Source organism: Rhipicephalus sanguineus, chromosome 7 (assembly GCF_013339695.2).
Source record: "Rhipicephalus sanguineus isolate Rsan-2018 chromosome 7, BIME_Rsan_1.4, whole genome shotgun sequence".
Classification (NCBI taxonomy): domain Eukaryota; kingdom Metazoa; phylum Arthropoda; class Arachnida; order Ixodida; family Ixodidae; genus Rhipicephalus; species Rhipicephalus sanguineus.
In genome coordinates, this window is record NC_051182.1 from 100,721,957 (window position 1) to 100,747,155 (window position 25,199).

Sequence of the window (25,199 nt, forward strand, 5' to 3'; positions counted from 1 at the left end):
AGGTACCGCCTTTACTGCGGACCTAACTCCGGCAATCTTGAAGTACAGCGAGACGAGCCACCGCCGCACCACCGCCTACCACCCGCAGACCAATGGCCTCACCGAACCTCTAAATAAGACCATCGCCGACATGCTCGCCATGTACGTCGACGTTGAGCACAAGACGTGGGACGCCGTCCTTCCGTACGTGACCTTCGCTTACAACACGGCCGTCCAAGAAACGACGCAGATGACGTCGTACAAGTTGGTCTACGGAAGGAGCCCGGCGACGACGCTCGACGCCATGCTACCCAACGTCAGCGACGAAGAAAATGTCGACGCCGCCGCTTACTTACAACGTGCCGAAGAAGCTCGTCAGCTCGCCCGCCTGCGCATCAAGACCCAGCAGCACACCAACAGCCGTCGCTACAATCTTCGATGGCGCTTCGTCGAGTACCAGCCCGGCGACCGTGTCTAAGTATGGACGCCAATACGACGACGCGGACTGAGCGAGAAGCTTCTTCGACGATACTTCGGACCGTACAGGGTACAGGGACTACGAGGTTGTCCCCGACGGCATCACGAACTCTCGGAGGCGCCGAGCTCGACCCGAGCTCGTGCATGTGGTGCGCCTTAAACCGTACTATGCTCGTTAGCGCACCTGAGGACTCTAATGTTTGCTTTCCTTATTAGTTTTCTTTAGTATTGCATGGATTTATGTTTTCTTTTTAAGCATCGGGACGATGCTTTTTCAGAGGGGGGCATTGCCGCGAGTCTTATATTTCATGAGTTGAAGCTTCACCCACAATGACTGTGGGCAACGTGCTGCGCAGGCCTCGCCGTGATGTGTAGGAAGCTTCTGTTTTGGAACAATCTGTTAAGATTGCGCGCCGCACGAGAATGTTCCAACGTTGTCGAGAGATAACGCCGCCAAAAGCGATATCGCTGGAATGTTCGATAGCGCATGTATAAAAGCCGACGCGCTTAACTGCTTGTCAGTTGATCGACGGTCGACGCTCTGTTCGCCGCTATCAGCGTATTGCTGTACTTTGACTTTGAGTTTCCCGGCCACAAGTTCGGCCAAATAAACAGTTTCATCTCGCACGTGCTGACTCCTGTCTTCGCCGACGTCACGACCACGTGACAATGTCATGCCCTTCCGTAAGTACCGATTCGCCCAGAAAAAAAGTAGTTCTTGAGCGAATTAACACGATAGCGAGACGACTAAGTTACAAATGAAAGAGATTTATTACGGTTTTGTTGGTTGTTTTGGTCACAATTGCTGACGCAGTTCTGTTTTAATGGCTCCTGCTTGTTTGACTAAAACAGATGCTCGATATTGAAGCACTCAAAACTTTCCGCACGTGAACTCAAAACTGCTTTTTGAGTCCACGTCACATGAGGAATGACCACAATCTGATTACAAATAGTTTAAAAGTAAAAGACAATCAAGCACGATTTACATTCTTGTGAAATTGCGCCCAGTTTCGGCATCTGGATTTGGCCACATGGCGTCTTGTTGGAACGACCCATCTTGTAAATAATTGTTAACGATCGAATTATCCTCAAAACATAGTTCCCTGCGACCAAGGAAGGTGGCGGGGTTATACAAGGCGAAAAGAAGCAGAACGCATCAAGCATTTTAGCGACGGTAAATAATTTTTCATGTAGATAAACATGAAATTTGACCGCCCCTTTGACAATTGCATTCGGTAAAAAACGTCAGTGAATGGCGTTTCAATTCTATTGCCCGTATCCTCTCTGATGTTAGAATGAAATATTATTACGTCAATGATCACTAGGGTCAGTGTAGACTTCCATATTGCAGAAGGCCCGAAGTGCGCCAGAATGCATCGAATTGTCACCAGAGGGATAAGCTTCGATAACACGATTATTTGTTAAGGATCGCTTAAGAAGACATCTCGTTTTGGGCTTCTGTTAAAAAGACGCGCGACTTCGGCAACGTTGTGCAGAAAGCGCACAAATGAGGACGCCACGTACGCAACAAAACGAAGAAGAACCACTTTAAGCTACAAGAAGGTCCGTGCGTGATGCGGTGGAGACATGGATCGGGCATTACGCAAGCCGAATCTAGAGCCTGCAATTGACATAGGCTATCGGGCGTAAAAACAGCAACTTGTGGTATATGTCAGCAGCAGTTTGACTATGACAGCTATCGAGACGTCATCAATGCGTGCGTACGGGGATGTACGTCATTAGTGTACGTCATTAGCTGCCGGTAGTTCATGATAATTCAATAATTTCTTCAGTGAGTCTCACCTCCAGCTCCGTGTGATTGGCTTGGTGCTTGAGCGCAATGACCGATGCTACTCACGAACGGGATATCGGTCGGCTTCACTGGTGCGAATGCAGTGTTTCGTTATAGTTAGCTGGATGAAAGGACGGATATTAGGCACAAATTTGTAAAAAATTGTGACTGAATTTGGTGATAAAGCGTTATGGTCGCCGTCCATAAGTGTAACATGCGGAGCGATTATGTTTACGACGACGTCGGAGAATACAGCAGATAAAGGTCACTCGACGCGAGACGGCGACAAATCAGTTGTTAATGGGCGTGATATTTAGTAGCCTTTGGTATGCTACCAATTCAAAAATTGCGGAAAGCTGCGCCTTTACAATATTTTGCTACAGGGACCACGGTGTGGCACCACCAAAATGATGAGCGAGAAGGACATGGGCAAGGGGAAATACAACATAGTCGCTATCAAGTGGAGATAGACTCGCTGTAAGGAGAGCACAAGTGGCGATCTGTGAATCCAGTAGAACGTTATCGGCCAAGCAAAATTTCAATAATATACCTTACCTCTAGTGTTATTCGAATTCATGATGCCCATCGGCACAGTAACCTACTTTTAATCAAAATTTCAATGAAATAAATCTGAGAGGGCCAGCTGTTCTTAGTATTTTCTTTTCCACACCAATCAGTGCTTTCAGACAATGTCGCATTGCACCACTCTTATGCTAGGTCTCTTCCGATCTCACCCAGCAGCTAGCCGAAAATTGCTTGACTTCTTTGAACAAAGTGTTTTTCGTGTGAATATTGATTTTCGTTTCTATTCTAGGTGATGTAATTCCATGCGTCACCAACAGTCTGCCCGTCGCAGTCGCAAGCACTGTTATGCGTGAATCACACCTAGTGACATCAGACGTTACCTCTCATATTGCTTAATAAAAGAAGCGGGCAGTGCTTGATTTCCGTAATTCTTACGCCGTCAGGAGCCTTTTATTGGCACCCTAAACGCTGTACACAGAACAAAAAGATCAGAAGCCGTGTTTCCGTTCGTCCCTGCTCACCACTTAGGGAGATATAAGAGTTGTGGGGCAAGCGCTTCAGATTGACTAACTGTGATAACTTATTATGCCGAGCAGTTTTGTATGTAGTGCATCATTATTATCGCGGTTCGTGCTTTTAGTGCAGTCGGTCTGTCGCGTCTTGGGAGTAATAAAGGTAGCGTCAACTCTTTCATCACACGTGGCGGTAGTGTTCAGTAGGTATGGAAATTGCATTGGGCCTTCGTATCATAACTGTCTGTGAGTTACTGTTCACAGTGGTTCCCAATGCAGAGTGAGCTACCCAAGTGATCTAGAGACTGCTGCTTGTCTCTTACTTCATAACTGCAACAGCATCTGCGGTCTAAATACGATAGCTGCGTGAAGCGCTCACAGACTATAAGGAATTATGAAAGCAGTTGCTTGATAGTTTTGGTCTTCGCCACAGCAGCCGTACTGTGCACTCATTAACACAATTTTTTCAATACCTTGTTGATGTAATGGGCTGTAGCTGATATATAAGCCCTCGCTGATTGGACTCACGCAAAATTAGATATTCTTGCATTTCCCCACATATTGTAACTTAAGGAAATGTGCTTGTGCGCTGCTTCAATTGTACATTCAGTAATGCAAATTTTCCCAGAAATCCTGCGTATTAGAATATCGTGGGTATATGAAACGTATGAATACATTCGGCCATTTGCGTTCATTTACACGTTCATATAATTATTCGCCTTCTGTATATTACGAATGAACGAACAACCTTTCTCTGTATTAATCTCTTCCATTAACTGCTAGCCTTCGGTACCAGTACTTATATCCACTATCCAAATCGCTGGCGGCTGTATTTACGTATAGAATGTGTTCGTACTGAATACAACCTAAACGACTATCATTTGGAACGATGGGTGTCACGCCCTTCCACGCAAGGGTGTGATTGGTATGTGCAGAGATGCATTCCCTGTAGTTACAAGACTGACGTGATGCTTGACGTTTATTATAATGCTAATGATATTTCACAGTGAATATCTGCGAGGCTGAACCTAATGACGTGTGCTTGAGGAAAAGGTCAGACCTCTTAATTTTCAATACAGTGGAAGAGACGGCTTCGAGGAATTTGTGTGGCCGGTGGCATTGACCGCAAGTTCAGATGTAAATATCAGCCAGAACCATCTTCAAGCACGAGAGACGTTTCGCACTTGGCATTTCGTTAAAGATGTACCCGTTTATAAATGCTATTCCATAAATTTGCTATCTGCACTGGGGTCTCCAGAGAACTATACAATGGTATCGCTAGGGTTTTTTTTATCCACTTCTGTAAGCGTATCTCTTCCCTCACGTGCATACGCATCTATGGCATTTGCACGCATGCACTCGCTACACTCGGAAGTGCGTAAAATTTCAAAGCAGTGCTTTGGGCTCGAGAGTGTCACTATAGATTTGCTCTTTATTTCTTGCGTTCGGGCATGCGTATAAGCTTTATAATGCGACGGTTATCCAGCAAAATATCGGCTATTCTGGAAATGTCAAGCTGTGGAGCGCCAAATAAAGAAAGTATTTGAAAGCGTTGACTACCATCCCTTGTATATATATTCAATGAGGAGGTCGTAGACTTCATCACTGATTTTCGCACGAATTGAGCGCGAAAGAGCGAAGCGGCACATTTTCTCTAGAACCAATCACACTAAGCACTCCTCCAACAGCTGCACGACGGGCCTCAACAGCAGAGTTACAGCAAACAAGCCTAGCTGTGAGTTTGTGTGCTTTGGCGACTATTTCACCTTTTATTTTTGATTCCGTATAAAACGTGAGCTTAAAGGCAAAATTCATACAAATTTATGCGATAACTTTTTTATGTCTACGCAGATACTGTGGAAGCAACGGATTGCAGTTTTCAATCATATATATATATATATATATATATATATATATATATATATATATATATATATATATATATATATATATATATATATATATATATATATATATATATATATATTGTAGTGGAGCAGACGCACGACCGAGTATGCGCCTGTGAAGGAGGACGAGAAACGACCCGCGTTCTGATTGCGCGAGAGCCTGTGCCGCCGTTTTGCCAGCCTTGCACTGTGTCAGCGTACGATCCCTTTTCGTCGCGACTTCATTACACCAGTAAACCTCATCACATTTGGTGGAGGTTGCTGAGATTCCCAACCAGACCTGGAGCTCCGCTCTCGCAAGTTGGCCGAGCGACCACCGGACAACATGACTGACGCAGTCACTGCCCAGCCAGCACCACCGGCTGTCCCGACCCCATGCCCCGGCTCTACCCGTCAACGAGACCCGCCCATCTTCAGCGGAAGTGGTGAGCACGACGTCGAAGACTGGCTCTCCTTGTACGAACGCGTGAGCGCTAGCAACAAGTGGGATGACGACTCTAAGCTCGGCTACGTTATCTTTTACTTGGCTGACGTCGCTAAACTTTGGTTCACCAACCGCGAATCCGCCATCGCCGACTGGTCCGCCTTCAAGACTCTCGTCACCGAAGCATTTGGCCGACCAGAGGTGCGCAAGCTTCGCGCTGACCAGCGTCTCCGCCACCGAGCACAGCAGCCTGGCGAGACATTTCCCAGTTACATTGAGGACGTGCTGGACCTCTGCAGGCGGGTTAACCCATCTATGCCGGAAGACGAGAAGATCAGACACATCCTCAAGGGCATCGAAGATGGTGCATTCCAGACGTTGCTGGCGAAAAGCCCAACCACTGTGGCAGTGCTCGTAGGCCTGTGCCAGAGCTTTGACGAATTGCGCCGTCAGCGGTCCATCGCCCGGCAAAGTCTCCCACCACCAGATTCGATCTCGGCCTTCGCAGTAGCAAACGGCAACGTTTGCCAGGGCACCCTTACAGACCAGATCAAGGACTTTATCAGAGAGGAAGTGGCCCGACAGCTCTCCCTGCTGCCTCATAGCGACGCGCCCACCGCAAGCCTGCCCCCGACACTGCAGCAGGCCATACGCACCGAAATTTGTGGGGCCCTCCCTGCAGTTCCGGGGTCTTACCCGTGCACGTCCATGCCATCCCCCCTCTCGAGTGCCGGCTACGCACCGCCTGCTCCATCTCCACCTCTCAGCTACGCAGCTGTGGTCGCGCGGCCCCCACCGCATCCAAGCCCCTTATCGGCACCAACCCATCGCGCCTCGCCTCCAGTTTACAGGCCCCCACCACACTTCTTCCGTCAATCAGACGCGTGGCGCACTCATGACAACCGCCCTATCTGCTTCGCGTGTGGCGTTGCTGGCCATATTGCGCGCGTCTGCCGCCGCCGTCCCACACCTGCGTACACATCCTTCGGAAATCCTACCTACGTGCCGCAACATGTCACCACATCAGCGTCTGAACAGAGGCACTCCAACTCGGATCGCCGCTCAGAAAGTGTTCGTTTCCCTTCTCCTCGTCGCCGGTCGCCATCGCCTATGCGTCGTCGACCACCTTCCGGTGAGGGAAACTAATCAGTGCAGTTCCGGAGGCAAGAACTGCAACTTGTGCGCAATTCTCAAGTCCTCCATTTTCGCCGCACAACGTTATTGATGTCGTTGTTGAGGGAGTCGCCGCACTAGCGCTTGTAGATACCGGGGCCGCCGTTTCTGTGATGAACGCGAACTTTTGTAGGAGACTCAAGAAAGTGACAACATCTCTCTCTGGCATGGTGCTGTCCACGGCTAGCGCGCACGCATTCATCCCTCAGCTGTGTGTACGGCGCGCGTCGTCATCCGAGACATTATGTACATCGTCGAATTTTTTGTTCTGCCATCTTGCTCTCATGACCTCATCCTGGGTTGGGATTTCCTTTCACGTCATGAAGCTATCATCGATTGTTCCCGTGCGGAAGTGTCCCTTGTGCCAACATGTAATTTGTCATCGCCCGACCGTCCTCGTCCCTGCAAACTCATCATTGATACCGACACCACCTTGCCTCCGGAAGCTTCAGTCCCTATTACCCTTTCGTGTACTTCTGAACCTGACGCCACGGTAGTGTTTACGCCATCTCCAGTGTTTACTGAACGCAAGGGCATCGTTCTCCCATTTGCCGTACTCACAATTGCCTCTGGGTCAACCATAATGCTGGTTACAAACCACTGCACCTACCCCATTGCCTTACTCCGTGGTGAAACTTTAGGATCTGTACAACCTGTTGACCACATCGATGATCTTGATCTTCCCGATGACACCACATGTTGTTACACTGCCTCAATCACTCCTGTATCTCAGCCATCAAGTTCGTCAGCGTTCGACAACGCCATTGACGAAAACCTCTCCCCCTCTCATCGCCGCCAACTTGTTGCTCTCCTTGACAAGTTTATCTCTACTTTCGACTTTCAACAACCTTTGTTAGGCCGCACCACGACTATCAGTCATACTATCGACACCGGCTCCCACTCGCCCCTGCGACAGCGGCCTTACCGCGTTTCCGCCGAAGCGCGCCGCGTCATTACGGAGCAAGTGGATGACATGCTTCAACGTGGAGTCATACAGCCTTCTCAAAGTCCTTGGTCGTTACCTGTGGTATTGGTCAAGAAAAAAGATGGCACCATTCGATTTTGCGGCGACTATCGCCGCTTAAACAAGATTACAAAAAAGGACGTCTACCCGCTACCGCGAATAGACGATGCTCTTGACTGTTTGCAAGGCGCCGAGTACTTTACATCCTTGGATCTGCGTTCTGGGTATCGGCAGGTGCCAATGGCTGAGTGTGATCGCCCTAAAACAGCCTTTATAACGCCCGATTGCCTATATGAGTTCAACGTCATGCCATTTGGGCTCTGCAGCGCGCCTGCAACATTTGAGCGCATGATCGATACCATCCTTCGCGGCCGCAAGTGGAAGACTTGCTTGTGTTACCTGGACGACATAGTAGTCTTCTCACCAGATTTCCCGACACACCTTGCTCGTCTGCACGAAATTCTCACGTGCCTAACTTCTGCGGGCCTACAACTTAACACTAAGAAGTGCCACTTCGCAGCACGGAAGCTAACCATCTTGAGACATGTCATCTCCAAAGACGGCGTTCTTCCGGATCCCGATAAGCTTCGAGCTGTCTCCGAATTCCCAAAGCCCACATCGATGAAAGCCCTCAGAAGTTTTGTCGGCCTCTGCTCCTATTTTCGCCGCTTCGTGCGTAACTTCGCGTCCATCATCGCACCATTGACGAGTCTGCTTGCCACCAGCAAAGGTATATCTGCATGGTCACCTGCATGTGATGACGCATTTCGCCAGTTGCGCCGCCTGTTGACCTCACAACCTATCCTTCGTCACTACGACCCCACTGCTCCCACAGAAATGCACACCGATGCAAGTGGCGTCGGTCTTGGCGCTGTTTTGGCACAACGCAAAGGCACCCAAGGTGAATACGTTGTCGCTTATGCAAGTCGTGCTCTAAAGAAGGCTGAATTAAACTATTCCGTGACAGAGAAGGAGTGCTTGGCGATCATCTGGGCATTGACGAAGTTTCGCCCGTATCTTTACGGCCGTCCTTTCGACGTGGTTACAGACCACCACGCCCTATGTTGGCTTTCCACCTTGAAAGACCCGTCGGGACGCCTAGGCCGTTGGGCACTTCGGTTGCAGGAATACGATATTCGTGTCGTATATCGTTCCGGCCGCAAGCATGCGGATGCTGATGCACTCTCCCGCTCGCCAATAACACCAGATGTGGCTTCTCTGTCACCCCACGTTACCACCTTGTCACCACTCAGCACCAATGACATGCTTTCGGAGCAGCGTAAAGACCCACACCTTGCCTTGTTGCTCGACTACCTTACCGATCCGTCTGCTGTCCCTTCGACGAGAGCGCTACGCCGTCAAGCAGTCCACTTTTCCGTGCGAGACAACATTCTGTACCGCCGCAACTACATGCCAGATGGTCGGAAGTGGCTCCTTGCTGTCCCTAGCCATATGCGCTCTGACATCTGCTTGAATTTCCACGCGGATCCCCAAAGTGCTCACAACGGCGCCCTGAAAACCTACGAAAGGCTGCGTCAGCGATATTACTGGCGAGGAATGTATCGCTTTGTGCAGAAATACGTTCAGTCTTGCCCTACATGCCAACAAAGCAAGACACCTCCGCGACACCTTACTGGCACGTTGCAGCCGCTCCCGTGCCCGGCTCGCCCATTTGACCGCGTGGGTATCGACCTCTACGGCCCCCTCCCGTATAGTGGCTCTGGAAACCGGTGGATTGTTGTCGGCGTCGATCACCTGACGCGCTACGCTGAGACTGCAGCTCTCCCGACAGCGACCGCCCGTGAAGTTGCACTCTTCATTCTTCGCAGCTTCATTCTACGCCACGGTGCTCCGCGGGAACTACTCAGTGATAGGGGTCGCGTGTTCCTGTCGGAGGTCATCCAAGCCCTCCTCGCTGAATGCGACATCATTCACCGGAAATCCACCGCCTACCATCCACAGACAAATGGTTTCACCGAACGGTTCAACCGCACACTCGGCGACATGTTGAGGATGTATACATCCTCAGACCATACCAACTGGGACACTGTACTACCTTTTGTTACGTTCGCTTACAACAGCGCGACGCAAGCGACTACCGGCTTTTCCCCGTTCTTTCTCTTGTACGGCCGCGAACCTTCCCACCCACTGGACACCGTACTCCCGTACCGACCTGATGCCTCTGAGTGCACTCCAGTTTCCGAAGTCGCCAGATACGCCGAAGACTGCCGTCAGTTGGCTCGTTCCCTGACAGGTGAAGCACAAGGTCGACAAAAGACGCGACATGACGACGTTCATCACCCAGCCCCTACGTTTTCTCCTGGCTCCCTTGTTTGGCTTTGGGTACGTCCCTGGCCTTTCCTCTAAACTTCTGGCGCGGTACCATGGTCCCTACCGTATCATTCGTGCCACCTCGCCGGTGAACTACCTCGTCGAGCCCCTCACACAATCGCCAGATTTGCGCTGTCGAGGACGCGAGACCGTACACGTCGACCGTCTCAAGCCCTACTACGACCCCCTCATTTTACGTACTCTCTGAGTCGCCAGGATGGCTACGCTTCACCCCAGGGGTATTGTAGTGGAGCAGACGCACGACCGAGTATGCGCCTGTGAAGGAGGACGAGAAACGACCCGCGTTCTGATTGCGCGAGAGCCTGTGCCGCCGTTTTGCCAGCCTTGCACTGTGTCAGCGTACGATCCCTTTTCGTCGCGACTTCATTACACCAATAAACCTCATCACAATATATATATATATATATATATATTGTCAAGACGTTTATTAACGGGCAGTCAGCGACGGCGCACGGCAGCGACAGTCAAAGCGGGGCCGACTCTCTGCACGAGGAGCGTGCTCTAAGTGAAGAGAACGACCCACTGGAAGGCACTCGAGAGGACAACCCATTACTGAGTAGGAACGCTTCCCTACAATTACACCGGCTACGAAAAGGGAGCCGCCTGGTGACCTAGCAGCTTGTCACTATGAGCGGGTCATGGTAGAGCTTCAGGCGCGCCACGTTGACAATGTCGCGCCCTCGACGGCGCATGTCCGAAGATGGCTCGATGGGTTCGATCAGGTAGTTGACCGGGGATGTGCGGTCGACGACACGGTAGGGGCCTTCATATTTGGGGAGTACTTTGGAAGAGAGGTCAGGTACAGTGGTTGGGACCGAGAGCCATACGAGCGCTCCAGGAAGGAACGTGGGCACAGAACTGGTGGTGTCACCGCGAATGCTTTTCTGCCGCTCTTGGTTATGCGTAGTAAAGGTCTTGGAGAGCTCGCGACACTCCTCAGCAAGTCTGGCTGTGGCAGAAATAGGCACACATTCAGATCAATCCGGCTTGTAGGGAAGGATTGTGTCGATGGTGTGCGACGGGTGCCTGCCATACAATAAGAAAAATGGTGAGAAACCAGTAGTGCTCTGAGGAGCGGTATTGTAGGCGTACGTGACGAAGGGCAGAATGACATCCCAATTCGTGTGGTTGGCGGCGACGTACATCGAGAGCATGTCGCCTAGCGTGCGGTTGAAGCGTTCGGTGAGGCCACTCGTCTGCGGGTGGTAAGCAGTAGTTTTGCGGTGAACAACGTTGCACTCTTTAAGAATGGCTTCGACGACTTCCGACAAGAAGACACAGCCTCGATCACTGAGCAGCTCCTGGGGTGGACCGTGACGCAGCATGAATCGGTGGAGCTGGAAGGAGGCCACATCGCTCGCTGTAGCCGCAGGGAGTGCAGCAGTTTCAGCGTATCGCGTGAGGTGGTCTACAGCGACGATGGCCCAGCGGTTACCAGCGGACGTCAGGGGAAGTGGCCCATATAAATCGATGCCAACGCGCCCAAGCGGTCGGTCAGGGCAAGGTAAAGGTTGCAGACCTGCCGGCGACAGGTGCGTTGAAGTTTTGCGGCGCTGACAATCGATGCAGGAGCGAACGAACTTCTCCACTTAGCGGTACATTCCTCGCCAAAAGTAACGTTGGCGAATGCGGTGGTAGGTTTTCGATACCCCAGAGTGTGCACACTGCGGGTCAGAGTGGAACGACTCGCATACATCATAACGCAGACTGCGGGGTATTACTAGAAGCCACTGGCGGCCGTCGCCGTTGTAATTGCGTCGGTGGAGCAGGTCGTCGCGAACGGCGAAATGGTGGGCTTGACGACGCAACAAGCGAGTGGATGGTGTGGCCGATGAATCAGTCAGCAAGTCTATCAGTGAGGCATTTCATTGATCCTTGCGCTGCTCGGTAGCGATGGTGTGAATATCGATGGAAGAAACGACAAAGTGAGACGCTGAGTTGTGGGCATTGTCGTCAGGCAAGGGAGAGCGCGACAGGGCGTCGGCGTCAGCATGCTGACGTCCGTTGCGGTACAGCACGCGGATGTCGTAGTCTTGCAGGCGAAGTGCCCAACGGGCAAGACGGCCTGAGGGATCCTTCAATGAAGACAACCAGCACAGTGCATGATGGTCGGTGACGACATCAAATGGGCGACCATAAAAATAAGGTCGGAACATTGTAAGGGCTCAAATGATTGCCAGGCATTCTTTCTCCGTGACGGTGTAGTTGGTTTCGGCTTTAGTAAGCGTACGACTTGCATATGCGACGACATATTCTGGGAACCCAGGTTTGCGCTGCGCAAGGACAGCGCCGAGGCCAACACCGCTGGCGTCCGTGTGTACCTCTGTAGGGGCCGTAGGGTCGTAGTGGCGTAGAATGGGAGGAGAAGTCAACAAACGACGGAGCTTTGCGAATGCGTCGTCGCACTCTGGCGACCACGAATTGAGGGGCCCGTTACTTCCAAGGAGCTTCGTCAGCGGTGATACGATAGTCGCGAAGTTTCGGATGAAGCGCCGAAAGTAGGAGCATAGTCCTACGAAACTGCGCAGTTCTTTGACAGACGTAGCTTTGGGGAACTCTGCCACGGCCCGAAGCTTGGCTGGATCTGGGAGGATGCCGTCCTTGGACACCACGTATCCTAGTATCGTCAGCTGCCGTGCTGCAAATCGGCACTTCTTTAGATTCATTTGTAGCCCGGCGTCGCTCAAGCGCGTCAAAACCTGCCGCAGGCGTTGAAGGTGTGTTGAGAAGTCCGGGGCGAAAACGACGACGTCGTCGAGGTAGCATAGGCACGTGTGCCATTTCAAGTTGCGCAGAACGGTATCCATCATGCGCTCAAAGGTCGCGGGCGCATTGCACAGCCCAAACGGCATGACGTTGAATTCGCACAAGCCGTCGGGTGTGACAAACGCTGTCTTCGGTCGAGCGTCATCGGCCTTGGGGACTTGCCAGTACCCTGAGAGCAAATCCAGCGATGAAAAGAACTCTGCTCCTTGCAGGCTGTCAATGGCATCGTCTATTCGAGGTAGGGGATAAACATCCTTACGGGTGATCCTATTGAGTCATCGGTGGTCCACACGGAACCGCACAGAGCCGTCCTTCTTCGCAACGAGAACAGGAGACGCCCAAGGGCTGTTTGAGGGTCCAATAACATCGCGGCGAAGCATGTCTTCGATTTGCTCGGTAATTACACGACGCTCTGTTGGCGACACGCGATATGGACGTTGCCGCAGTGGTGGTTCGGCGCCAGTGTCGATGCGATGCGTGACAGCAGACGTGCGGCCGAGAGAAGTTTGCGCTACATCGAACGAAGAACGAAATTCTTCCAACAGGCATAGAAGCTGGGAACGCTCGACCGACGCAAGGTGTTCAGCAATCGAGGAACCAAAATATCAGCGGGTGACGAATCAGATGTGGAAACAGCACTGAGCGAATGGGAGCTGGCGCAGTGCGTGTCACCCGGTGCGCCCATAATTTGTGCGTCCTCGAGGGCTTCCGCTCTACCGAGACATTCCCCTCGCACCAACCTAACAATGTACGGGGATGGGTTCCTAACAAAAATATCGGTGTCGCCCTGAATGACTTGCACGGTCGCAAATGGCACCAAGAAGCCTTTTCTAGTGAAAACGCGGTCAGATGGAGAGAGGAGTGCAACGGCGTCGGCGAGACCGGTGCAGCAGACTGACACAGCCGTTGACGAGTTTGCAGGAAGTGTGGTGTCGTCTTTGACGAGTACCTTGGTCGCAGCCGGTGGACTGTCCGCCGGTGTCAAATCTGAGAATGGTGACAGCTCTATTTCGGCTGGTGCGCAACGAATTACGGCGGCGTGACGGGCGAGAAAATCCTATCCCAGGATGACGTCGTAAGAGCATGAGGAAATTATGATGAATTCGACGGCGTACAGAGCGTCCTGAATCATGACACGGGCTGTGCACACCGCTGTCGGGTGAATACTGTGAGCGCTGGCTGTACGGAGCGAGAGCCCGGAAAGTGGCGTCGTCACTTTTCGTAGCAGTCGGCTAAATTTAGCGTCCATAACGGAAACGGCAGCTCCAGTGTCTACAAGGGCCGATGTGCGCACACCGTCTCAAACACGTCAACTACGTTTGATGGGTTTTGCTGAGGGCTTTGGCTGTTCGATAGTGTCGCAGCCCTTGCCTCTTGGACTGCGACGACTAGTTTTCGTGGTCTCGTGCGACCGGACGAGGCCGCATCGCTGACAGTGAGCGGCGTCGTGGGGTCGGTGAACGACGGGTAGATGGACCTGGCCGTGACGTCGGTGACATAGGCGGCAGCGGGTCATAATACGGGCGGTTGGACTGGTTGGTGACGGCTGATTCGACTCGAGGCGGCTGCACGCGGTTGCAATAGCGGGCGACGTGACCGACGGAACCGCACGCAAAGCAGATCGGGCGGTTGTCGGAAGTGCGCCATCGGTTTGCCGGGCTAGGGCCCATCCAAGTGGCAGGACGAGAGGGACCGGGCGGCTGCTGATATGACGACTGCATGGTGGGCTGCAGTCGGGGCGTATGGATGATGTCGGCGTACGCAGCCGGCACACTCGCTTCGAAGGCCTGAGGCCGGGCGACGGCTCCAGCGTATGTTAGCGGGGGCACCACAGGGAGCGCTGGGGGCGGCCTGGCTGCAACTTGTACTGAGCGGCGCAGACGCCGGATGGGGCTGGTGGTATTCGGGCTTGACCTCCGCGATTTCCTGCTCAAGAGCCCGGCATAGGGGAGGCAGCAGTGTGCTCGACGACTGTACACCATCCTGCGGGTGAGAGAAGGCCAGTAGGGAGAACTGGCGGGCAATTTCCTCCCGAACGAATGACTTGATTTCGGCGAGTAAGACGGAGTAGTCCGAGACGGCCGACAAGCCAGCGAGATCGGCGTCACGTGATGGAGGTCGACGCGTCATCAGCCGCTGCCGGCGCAGCTCCTCGTAGCTTTGGTACAGCGTGATGACCTCTGCCACAGTGCGAGGGTTTTTGGCGAGTAGCATGGTGAAGGCATCGTCGTCGATGCCTTTCATGACGTTCCGGATCTTGTCGGCTTCAGACATGGTTGCGTTGGCTTTCTTGCACAAGTCGAGCACGTCTTCAATGTAGCTCGTGAAAGACTCGCCGGACTGCTGGGCTCGTTCACGTAAACGCTGTTCGGCTTGCAGCTTGCGAACGGCAGGGCGGCCAAACACGTCGATGATGGCGGTCTTGAAAGCGGACCACGTAGCGAAATCGGATGCGTGGTTGTTGTACGATAGACTTGCCACACCCGCGAGGTAGAAAACGAGGTTGCTCAGTTTGCCTGCCTCGTCCCATTTATTGGGGACCCTCACACGCTCGTAGATCGCGAGCCAGTCCTCGACGTCCGTGCCATACGCGCCGGTGAAGATAGGAGGGTTGCGGATGCGGGAGACACCCGGGCATGGCGTCGGTGCAAGAGGAGGCGTTTGCTGGGCGGCGTCTTGAGTCATGGTAGCAGGCACGGTACGGGATCGAAGCTCCAAGGGCATCGAATGCGGCCCGTAGTTGTTTAAAGGGCACAGCGCCTCCACCAAATTGTCAAGACGTTTATTAACGGGCACTCAGCGACGGCGCACGGCAGCGACAGTCAAAGCGGGGCCGACTCTCGGCACGAGGAGCGTGTTCTCAGTGAAGAGAACGACCCACTGGAAGGCGCTCGAGAGGACGACCCATTACTGAGTAGGAACTTTCGCTAGAATATATATATATATGTATATATATATATATATATATATAGTTGAAGGAGTGGTTGCCGAACATTTCGATCTTGAGAGTGGTTGCTGAACATTTCGTCTTGAGAAAGGTCAGGCTCTGACCGAAACGTCGACGTAATAAATGAAGTTTTCTTGAAGTGCCACCTCTCATACTTATATATATATATATATATATATATATATATATATATATATATATATATATGTAACGTTACAAAACAGAGACGCGTCGTGGTTCAGTTGCCATGCATTTTTTCTAATGCACGCGCACTTCTTCTTCGTCGCCTTCTCCTACCATCGCCTTGTTCATACGTTACACTTTTCCCCCTCCCCCCGAGAAAGTCGCAGTTCAGAAGGTACAAAATAACGCCGCAGTTTGCTAACATGAACAATATCAGAGTTTCTACCTAAAGGAAACACAGAGCGGTTGATCTCGTAGTTCACTGGTGAGACCTTGCGTAGAATCTTGTAAGGACCTTCCATGATGGAACTCAGTTTGCCGTTGTTGGGATGCCATGGTGTCTCGTAAAGGACGAAGTCACCGACTTGGAACTCAATCGGGAGAAATTTCCTATCATAGACGACTTTGTTCTTATTGTGGTAGGCGATGGAATTGTTAACCGCAGCTTTCCGCGCTTCTTCAACAGTTTCTTCTCGTTGTTCCAGAATAGTTGGATACGATGGAATTCCATACATCAGGAATGAAGGTGCGTAGCCAGTAACTTCGTGGGGCGTTCTGTTGTATTCGTCTATTACTTCCGAGAGCAGTTTTGTCCAACACTTCTGTGGCTCGTCATTGATCTTACATTTAAGTCTGGTTACAATGGTCTGGTTTGTCCGCTCATTCATACCATTGCATTGCGGATGATGAGATGAAGTGAAGAGTTGATGTATTCGGTTGTGCTTTAGGAACTGCTTAAATTTTCCTGCAGTGAATCCCGTTCCACGATCTGAAAGGAACTTCCTTGGTTTTCCCGCAGCAAAAATGGTTTTCAGGCATGAGATGTAGGCGTCACTGTTTTCACTTTTATGAGCGAACGCCCATACGTAGCGAGTAGCATGATCAATAACCAAATGGATAAACCTTTTTGATGAGCCGTATCCAGAAAATCCTCCAATGGTGTCCATTGCGAAGAGGTCAAAAGGCTCTTCAGCTGGAGGCAGTGATTCAAGTGTCCCATACTTCTTTGTTTTCGTCTTCTTGCATCTCTGGCATGTATCGCAATGCCGAATATAGGTGGCAACATCGGTTACCATATCCGGCCAATAGTATTGTGGAGACAGGAGTGACAGTGTCTTCTTCACTCCGACATGCCCGAAATGTTGATGTGCGTTCTTAAGAATGGTAGGGCGCAGTTCATGTGGCACATATATCTTCCTTAGTCCTTTTCTTTTGACGATGACTATGTTGTTTTCCAATGAATACGGTCCTCTTGGGTGCTCATTGGCGCATCGTTGAAGTTCGTCGTGTGACAGAAGTTGAACTATGGGGGCTCTGGAGAGTGTATCCGCTTGTACGTTGCTTACGCCTTTTTGATGTTTGATGTTGACTTCATACATTGACAGCTTTAAAGACCACCGGAAGAGACGACCTTGAGGATTCTTAACATTTTTCAACCACTGAAGTGCAGAGTGATCCGTTACGACAGTGAATGGCTTTCCGTGAAGGTAGCAATGCCATTTATCAATGGCATCTATAATGGCAAGGCATTCTCTCTCTGTAATAGCATAGTTCATCTCATGCTTCAGTAGTTTGCGGGAATAATAGGCAATGGGATGTTCCTTGCCTTTGTCGTCAGGCTGCTTCAGCACTGCACCAATGCCTTCGGCAGACGCGTCACAGTACACAGTACAAGGTATAGAAGGATCGTATATGCGAAGCACCGGTTCTTCAGTCATTCGCTCCTTCAGTTCCCGAAAGGCTTGCTCGCATGCTTCTGTCCACGACCACTTGCTGCCTTTGCAGAGTAGCTTCGTGAGGGGAAGAGCGATATCGCTGAAATGAGGGATGTACTGTCTGTAAGTGTTTACAGTGCCCAGGAAACGCTGGAGATCTTTCTCTCGTTTAGGTGTCGGAAATCTGAGTATTGCAGCCACGTTACTTTGCTTAGGTGTCACTATTCCACGTGAAATCTTGTGGCCCAAGTATTCAATGCTGGATCTTGCAAACTGGCACTTTTTTCGTTTTAGTCTTACGTTCTCGGTTTTAAGAGCTTTCAATAAAGCCTCAAGGTGTCGTATATGATCGTCAAATGTCTCCGAGTATACGACCACATCGTCAAAGTAGTTGTTAACATTAGTGAGCTGATGTTTGGCTATTATTGATTTCATGGCTCTTTCAAATGTAGCCGGAGCGTTCTTTAACCCGAACGGCATTACCAACCACTCATAATGACCATTAGCCGTGACAAACGCAGTTTTCTGAACGTCATCGGGATGCATTCGGACATGCCAGTATCCGGACGTTACATCCAACGTAGTGAAAAACTCCGCCTTTCCCAAGTGGTCAAGAATATCATCTATACGTGGAATTGGTTGATAGTCGGGTACCGTTATGGCGTTGAGCTTGCGGTAGTCAATACATAGCCGAGTACGTCCTTCGCCCTTCTTTTCCGCTAAGATGACCGGTGCGGCGTAGGGGGACAACGAAGGCCTCACAACCCCTTGCTTAATGAGGGCGTCAACTTGTTTGTTAATCTCCGCTTTGTCTGCCTGTGAACATCTGTATGGTGCTCGATGAATTGGGACAGCATTGGTAAGTGCGATCCTATGTTGCTCAGTAGTGATGCATCCAATATCTGTTTGGGATTTCGAAAAGATCTCGTCATACTTGTTTAAAAGAGAGTCGAGCACTGCAGATTCACGCTCTGATAAGTTTTCCGAAGTCAGGGTGTTCATCAGCGGGGCTTCAATGGTTTGCTTTTCATTATGATCCGGTAGGTTCAAATTTTGATGTCCTTGCGTCACTGACTTGTTTTCCAAATTTACAGAAAGATTGAAGTACGAAGCGCTGTCTAGGCCAAGAATTAATTGCGTTCTCATGCCTCGCAGAACGTGTACATAAACTTTCTTTGTTACATTCCCAATTTGCAAGTGAATGTTTACGCGACCCAAAGTTCGAATGCTTGAAGTAACTTGCTGGACAGCGATGCTTGAGTCTCTCATCAACTGAAGTTTGAGCTGTTTGTACACATCCTCACTGATACAAGTAATGGTTGCTCCTGTATCAAGAATTGCAGTTACTGACCTTCCGTTGATGAGAGCTTTGAAGCGTATTAATGAAACTCTGGGTCGCTCTCCTCGTTTCCCGGTCTAGTCTCAATAGCGGACACGTTGCCGCGGCGCGGACATTCGTTGTGCCAGTGAAACTGCCGTGGGAAGCCAGCAGCAGAGCAATATCTACATTCGTTTTGTGGGGCACGCGGTCGAGAAGTCAACGTTGGCTGCTGCGGTTTGCTGAAGAGACGTGAAGCTCCTGATGTAGTGCCAGGATTACGAGCAAAAGAAACTCCTCTCACCCGTTTTAAGGATGTCTCGACCCGTTGAGCAGCGGCGAGCCACTCTGATGACGAGTTGAAAGACAGTCCGGCGAGCGCTAGTTCCACATCAGGAGGAACACCGTCAGTCAGTCCAGAAATGATGTGGCACTCTTTAAGGTCGGCCAAGGAGCCCAGTCGTTTTTTCTCGTCGTAGTAGTCCTTGATGGTCTGCCCTCCTTTCAGCCGGTAGTGAATGAAGAGACGGAATGCATCTCCGTCGGTCGTAGCAAAGCGGTTTTGCATGCCGCTCTTGATATCGTCCCATGTCTCGCCTTTTCCGAAAATCTCTGTTAGGTACCACTTGAACGCTTCCCCTTCGATGTATTCGCTGAACTGACTGACCCGATCGCTGTGTGTCCACGATGCCTCGACCGCCTTCGTATCGAAAAGAAGAAGCCACTTGTCGACGGGGACGTCTTCTGGTGTTCCCTTGTACTTCGGTATGTTGAGCGGAGGCTTCGGCTTAGCCATGGCAGGTTGATGAGGTCGATCCTGTCGACTTGTGTAACGTTACAAAACAGAGACGCGTCGTGGTTCAGTTGCCATGCATTTTTTCTAATGCACGCGCACTTCTTCTTCGTCGCCTTCTCCTACCATCGCCTTGTTCATACGTTACATATATATATATATCGGACGCGTTATTCGAAGGTCGCAGGTTCGGTCCCTGCCCGCGGCAAGCTATCTTTTCGTCCACCTTTCTTTCTTCACACTTACCTTACATTTATTACTAAAAACATCCCCTATACTTTCCTTGGCATTATTGTCTGTTAGTTCTCATTAATATTGTGTATAACAAAGAAAACGAGCCCTTGAAATTAACACTTCTTTCCTTCATTCATAGCGAGGGCCTCGTTCTGGCAGACTTGATGCTTTCAGGCAGTATGCGAGGGATTATTGGTCAGCTGCCAGCTCGTATAAGTTCACGTGCTACGTGACGCCAACAGGCAGAAAAAGAGTGTTCCACACTCGCCGTCATGGCTACTGGCGGCGCTGACTGGCGCTCCCACGTTTAAAATGTACATATATACCCTATAAAGTGGACGGGGGGATGGCCGCCGCGGTAGCTCAGTTGGTAGAGCATCGGACGCGTTATTCGAAGGTCGCAGGTTCGGTCCCTGCCCGCGGCAAGCTATCTTTTCGTCCACTTTTCTTTCTTCACACTTACCTTACATTTACTACTAAAAACATCCCCTATACTTTCCTTGGCATTATTGTCTGTTAGTTCTCATTAATATTGTGTATAACAAAGAAAACGAGCCCTTGAAATTAACACTTCTTTCCTTCATTCATAGCGAGGGCCTCGTTCTGGCAGACTTGATGCTTTCAGGTAGTATGCGAGGGATTATTGGTCAGCTGCCAGCTCGTATAAGTTCACGTGCTACGTGACGCCAACAGGCAGAAAAAGAGTGTTCCACATTCGCCGTCATGGCTACTGGCGGCGCTGACTGACGCTCCCACGTTTAAAATGTACATATATACCCTATAAAGTGGACGGGGGGATGGCCACCGCGGTATCTCAGTTGGTAGAGCATCGGACGCGTTATTCGAAGGTCGCAGGTTCGGTCCCTGCCCGCGGCAAGCTATCTTTTCGTCCACTTTTCTTTTTTTACACTTACCTTATATTTACTACTGAAAACATCCCCTATACTTTCCTTGGCATTATTGTCTGTTAGTTCTCATTAATATTGTGTATAACAAAGAAAACGAGCCCTTGAAATTAACACTTCTTTCCTTCATTCATAGCGAGGGCCTCGTTCTGGCAGACTTGATGCTTTCAGGTAGTATGCGAGGGATTATTGGTCAGCTGCCAGCTCGTATAAGTTCACGTGCTACGTGACGCCAACAGGCAGAAAAAGAGTGTTCCACACTCGCCGTCATGGCTACTGGCGGCGCTTACTGACGCTCCCACGTTTAAAATGTACATATATACCCTATAAAGTGGACAGGGGATGGCCGCCGCGGTAGTTCAGTTGGTAGAGCATCGGACGCGTTATTCGAAGGTCGCAGGTTCGGTCCCTGCCCGCGGCAAGCTATCTTTTCGTCCACTTTTCTTTGTTCACACTTACCTTACATTTACTACTAAAAACATCCCCTATACTTTCCTTGGCATTGTTGTCTGTTAGTTCTCATTAATATTGTGTATAACAAAGAAAACGAGCCCTTGAAATTAACATTTCTTTCCTTTATATATATATATCTACACATGTGTGTGTGTGTGTGACATTTCGATGATGTGTGTGAGCACCGTATGTTGTATGTTACGTTGCAAGAACGACAGGAGCTCATTTAGGGCTTTCCAAAAGCCCGAGCGAGCCCTTGCTCATGTCGACAATTAGGTATTCTTTCTTACGAGCCAAATATTAAGAGTGCTAGTTAGTTATCGCGTAAGAAACATTGTTTCAATGAAATTTTATCAAGCAATGGAGGGGACTTTGCCACTGAGCACTCTAGGAGGACCGAAAGGAAACCGCCGCTTGTATGTCAAATGAATGTTTATGTCTAAGTAAAACAATGCTTTATCCAGCAAAAACAATGCGAGCCAGTCGTAATTAGGCGATACAACCTGTAGGGAATTGTAGGCAAAGTATGCAGTTGTAGTATGTGTTGTGTTCCCGATAGCGCGGCTGATAACCAGACTGTCGTTAGTGCGCATGTGGGCACAAGTGCTTATATGGTAATGCTCAATACGCTATCGCCTGAGTCATGATGTATCCATCAGCCCGTAAGTTTCGGGCAATAAGTGCAGTTTTCCCCGTCCAACCCTGATATAGCAGTCCCTGACACTGGCGACAAAAGATGGGATAAAAAATTGAGAAGTAGCGAGCAGTTTGGTGAAGAAGCGACAATTCAGTCTGCGGGACAGCTGGGCCAGTTGGAGTCGTTCAATGTTACTCTTTTAACATATATGACATAGCTTACCATGTTTGTTGACTGGACGGCATACAAGGAGGGGTTGACCTCTTCAGTCTTGGAGTCGCTGGCCACGCAGCTGCACAAAGTGGAGGGACAAGGTGATGATGCTTCTGCTGATCTTTACGACGTGCAAGCGATTGCCGGTAGGCAGCTACTGGCTTGTTATCCCTGCGGTTATCGAAGCCACACTCATTCATCATGCCCTCACGTTAGGGATACTTGTTATAAGTGTAGAAAGAAAGGGCTTATTCAAAGGACATGTCGCAGCAACAGACAATCCTTTGGTGGGTATTAGAAGAAACGGGGAGTGAAATCGCTGATGGTGGTGACGCATGTAGCGCCCATGGACGTTTCAGGCAAGTGGCCTCTAGCCGCACTCCTACTTTGTTGAACTAAAAATAAGTGGAGCACTGCTGGACATGGAACTTGACACGGGATCCGCGGTGTCTATCATGCCTTAGAAGCAGTTCAAGCAGCAGTTCTCTTCAGCCAGCTGCAGACCAGCCGACGTCGGCCTGCGCACCTATACCGGAGCACTCGTCCAAACTTGCGGCGTGGCGGTCGTCAACTTGCAGCGCGTTGGACAGACGGCGAAACTACCACTCTAACTCGTCGATCAAGCACGACTACCGCTGCCAGGACGTGAATGGCTGCACACTGTACGTCTAGACTGCAACCGAATTGGGGGCCTCAACCAGGTCTCAAGGTCAGTGTTCGACTCGTCTTCCCGAACGAAGGAAAGGCTAGATGCGTTGCTAGAAAAATACAAAACGCTGTTCAAGGATGAGCTAGGCGGTATACAGAAGAAAGGGCCGAGCTGTTTTTGAAGCTCACCATCAGCCGAGGTTCTTAAAAGCAAGAAATGTGCCATTCGCAATGCAGTCAGCAATAGAAGAGATAGAAAAATTGGCTGAACTGGAAATACTCACACCCGTCAATACAGCGGAGTATGCCACGCCCGCGGTCCATGTGATAAATGATGGCAGCATACGCCTATGCGGGGATCATAAGACAACGATAAATCCCTCACTGGACATCACACAACACCCGCTGCCGAAAATCGATGATCTATTCAATGTGTTGGCTGTACGAGATCATTTTACTGATATTTATCTCATCAGGGCATGTGAACAAGTACTAATGTCGGAACACTTGCAGAGGTACTTGCCTTTGAACACACAAGAACGGCTGTTTACAGTCAACAGGTACCTTTCGAAATAGCATCGGCGCCAGGTATTTTTCCAGAAAATAATGGACCCGGTGCTGAAGGGGCTAAATGGAGCTTGTTGTTACGTCGATGACATCTCAGTCACAGGAAAAAACGCCGAAAAACACTTGATAGGCCTGGAAGTAGTCTTGAAACGTTTGCTGGAGCAAAGCGCCAGGATAAAGAAAAAAGTTACACTTTCGCCGCAACGGCGAAGCAATGAATGCGATAGCAATAAAGTGGAGTGTAACGCGAAGAACGGAAAGCAGCTCGAAATTGCCAGCGCGTCGCTCGAGCCCAAAAGACGCACGAAAAGAATGCACACAGGACGAGCGCGAGCTAATGCGTCAGAGCTCGGCACTTGAAGCGCACTGCTCAAACATAAAGCTGGACGCACGAAACGAACGAACAGGTACACAAGACGAGCGCGAACTAATTGTCACAAGTGTTAGTTATTTCTGTTTGAACAGCGCGCTCCTTTCGCAAACGCGGCCGCTGCAGCGAGCGAAGCGAAGCACCCCACCGGCTGCCCCTTCTTTCCTCGAGATAAGCGCACGAAAGCGACCACGCCCTGTAGGACGAAGAGCAACGGCATTCGCAGGAGCGGGGCGACGATCTTTAAAGCGCGCCACACGCTTCTCTACCACACGCGCGCACATCGCTCCATCTGTGTGGCAACTAAGAAAGCCTGCTGAAGTACATGGTGTATATAAATAGCTCGCCGTTAGCAGGCTGAAAGATTGTGCTGTCGTGGCCTAAACGCGGCGGGCTGCAAAGCGAGAGGTCGCCCGTTCGATTCCACGCGTCGGAAAATAGTCCTGAAATATTTATCTTTGTGGCTTTTCTATATATATACATACTTATACATATACGGTGAATGACGGCGACGGGGACGGACATTTTCCAGCCGAGACTGTCCATATAATTGCTATCGCAATAATAAGAAATGTGCGGTTTTTTTTTTTCAGAATGAGCTCTGTTACCTGGGGCATAAAATTCGTGCAGCAGGAATATTTGCGTCACCGGAGAAAATTAAGCAGTCATAAACGCTGCCACACCGAAAAACAAACAGCAACTCCCGTCTTTCCTAGGTGTCGTGAACTATTATGAAAAGTTTGTGCCTAATGTATGCACAGTTGCTCCGCCCTTTACACCAGCTTTGATGGAAAGACGCTCCTTGGTGCTAGGTCGACTGCTGCCAAGAATCGTTCAAAGAAGTCAAATGATTGTTGTCATGGCCGCAGGTGCTGGCCCATTACGACCCGGATCGACCATTGAAGCTGGCCTGTGACGCATCGCAGTATGGGGTAGGTGCGGTGCTCTCTCGTGTTTTCGAGCACGGCACGCTGTCCGAGGCAGTCAAGAAATATAGCCAGGGCACATTCAGACGGCATGTCAAACAAACAGGCAATCCTTTGGAGGGTATCAGAAGAAACGGAGTGTGCAAACGCTCATGGTGGTGACGCAGGTGCCGTCCATGGACGTTGCCTAACAGGTGGCTTCTAGGCGCACTCCTGTTTCCTTTTTTTTGGACGTAAAATAAATTTTAAAGCTTTTTACTTACAGTGTAGTCTTCACTTTTCATGACTACATTCCAGAGTTGGTCATGGGCAGGCTAACTCTGTTGCTGTTTTTGGCTCTGCATAGACAGGATTTCAAACTTAATCAAGGATTGTGCTACAAAAAAGGTATCTCTCTTTTCTAGTGTTGCATGAACTAT

General features: G+C 50.3%; 1 protein-coding gene across 5 annotated transcripts in view; it reads left to right on the forward strand.

Moving 5' to 3' along the window:
• The first annotated feature begins 4,864 nt into the window (after positions 1-4,864).
• The window catches only part of LOC119399672 (uncharacterized), a 36,707-nt gene continuing 16,372 nt past the window's right edge, over positions 4,865-25,199 (forward strand). Inside the window, exons 1-2 of one of the 5 annotated variants that reach the window (XR_007416902.1) lie at positions 4,865-5,020; positions 24,724-24,786. Coding sequence is in view for 2 of the 5 variants with exons in the window: in XM_049417810.1 (XP_049273767.1) it covers positions 5,518-5,617 (100 nt within the window). In the remaining 3 variants the exon portion in view is untranslated. Of the gene's footprint in view, positions 5,021-5,502; positions 5,618-24,723; positions 24,787-25,077; positions 25,168-25,199 lie in introns of those variants that run through there. The other 4 variants (XR_007416901.1, XM_037666494.2, XR_007416900.1 and 1 more) reach the window with 4 other exon arrangements.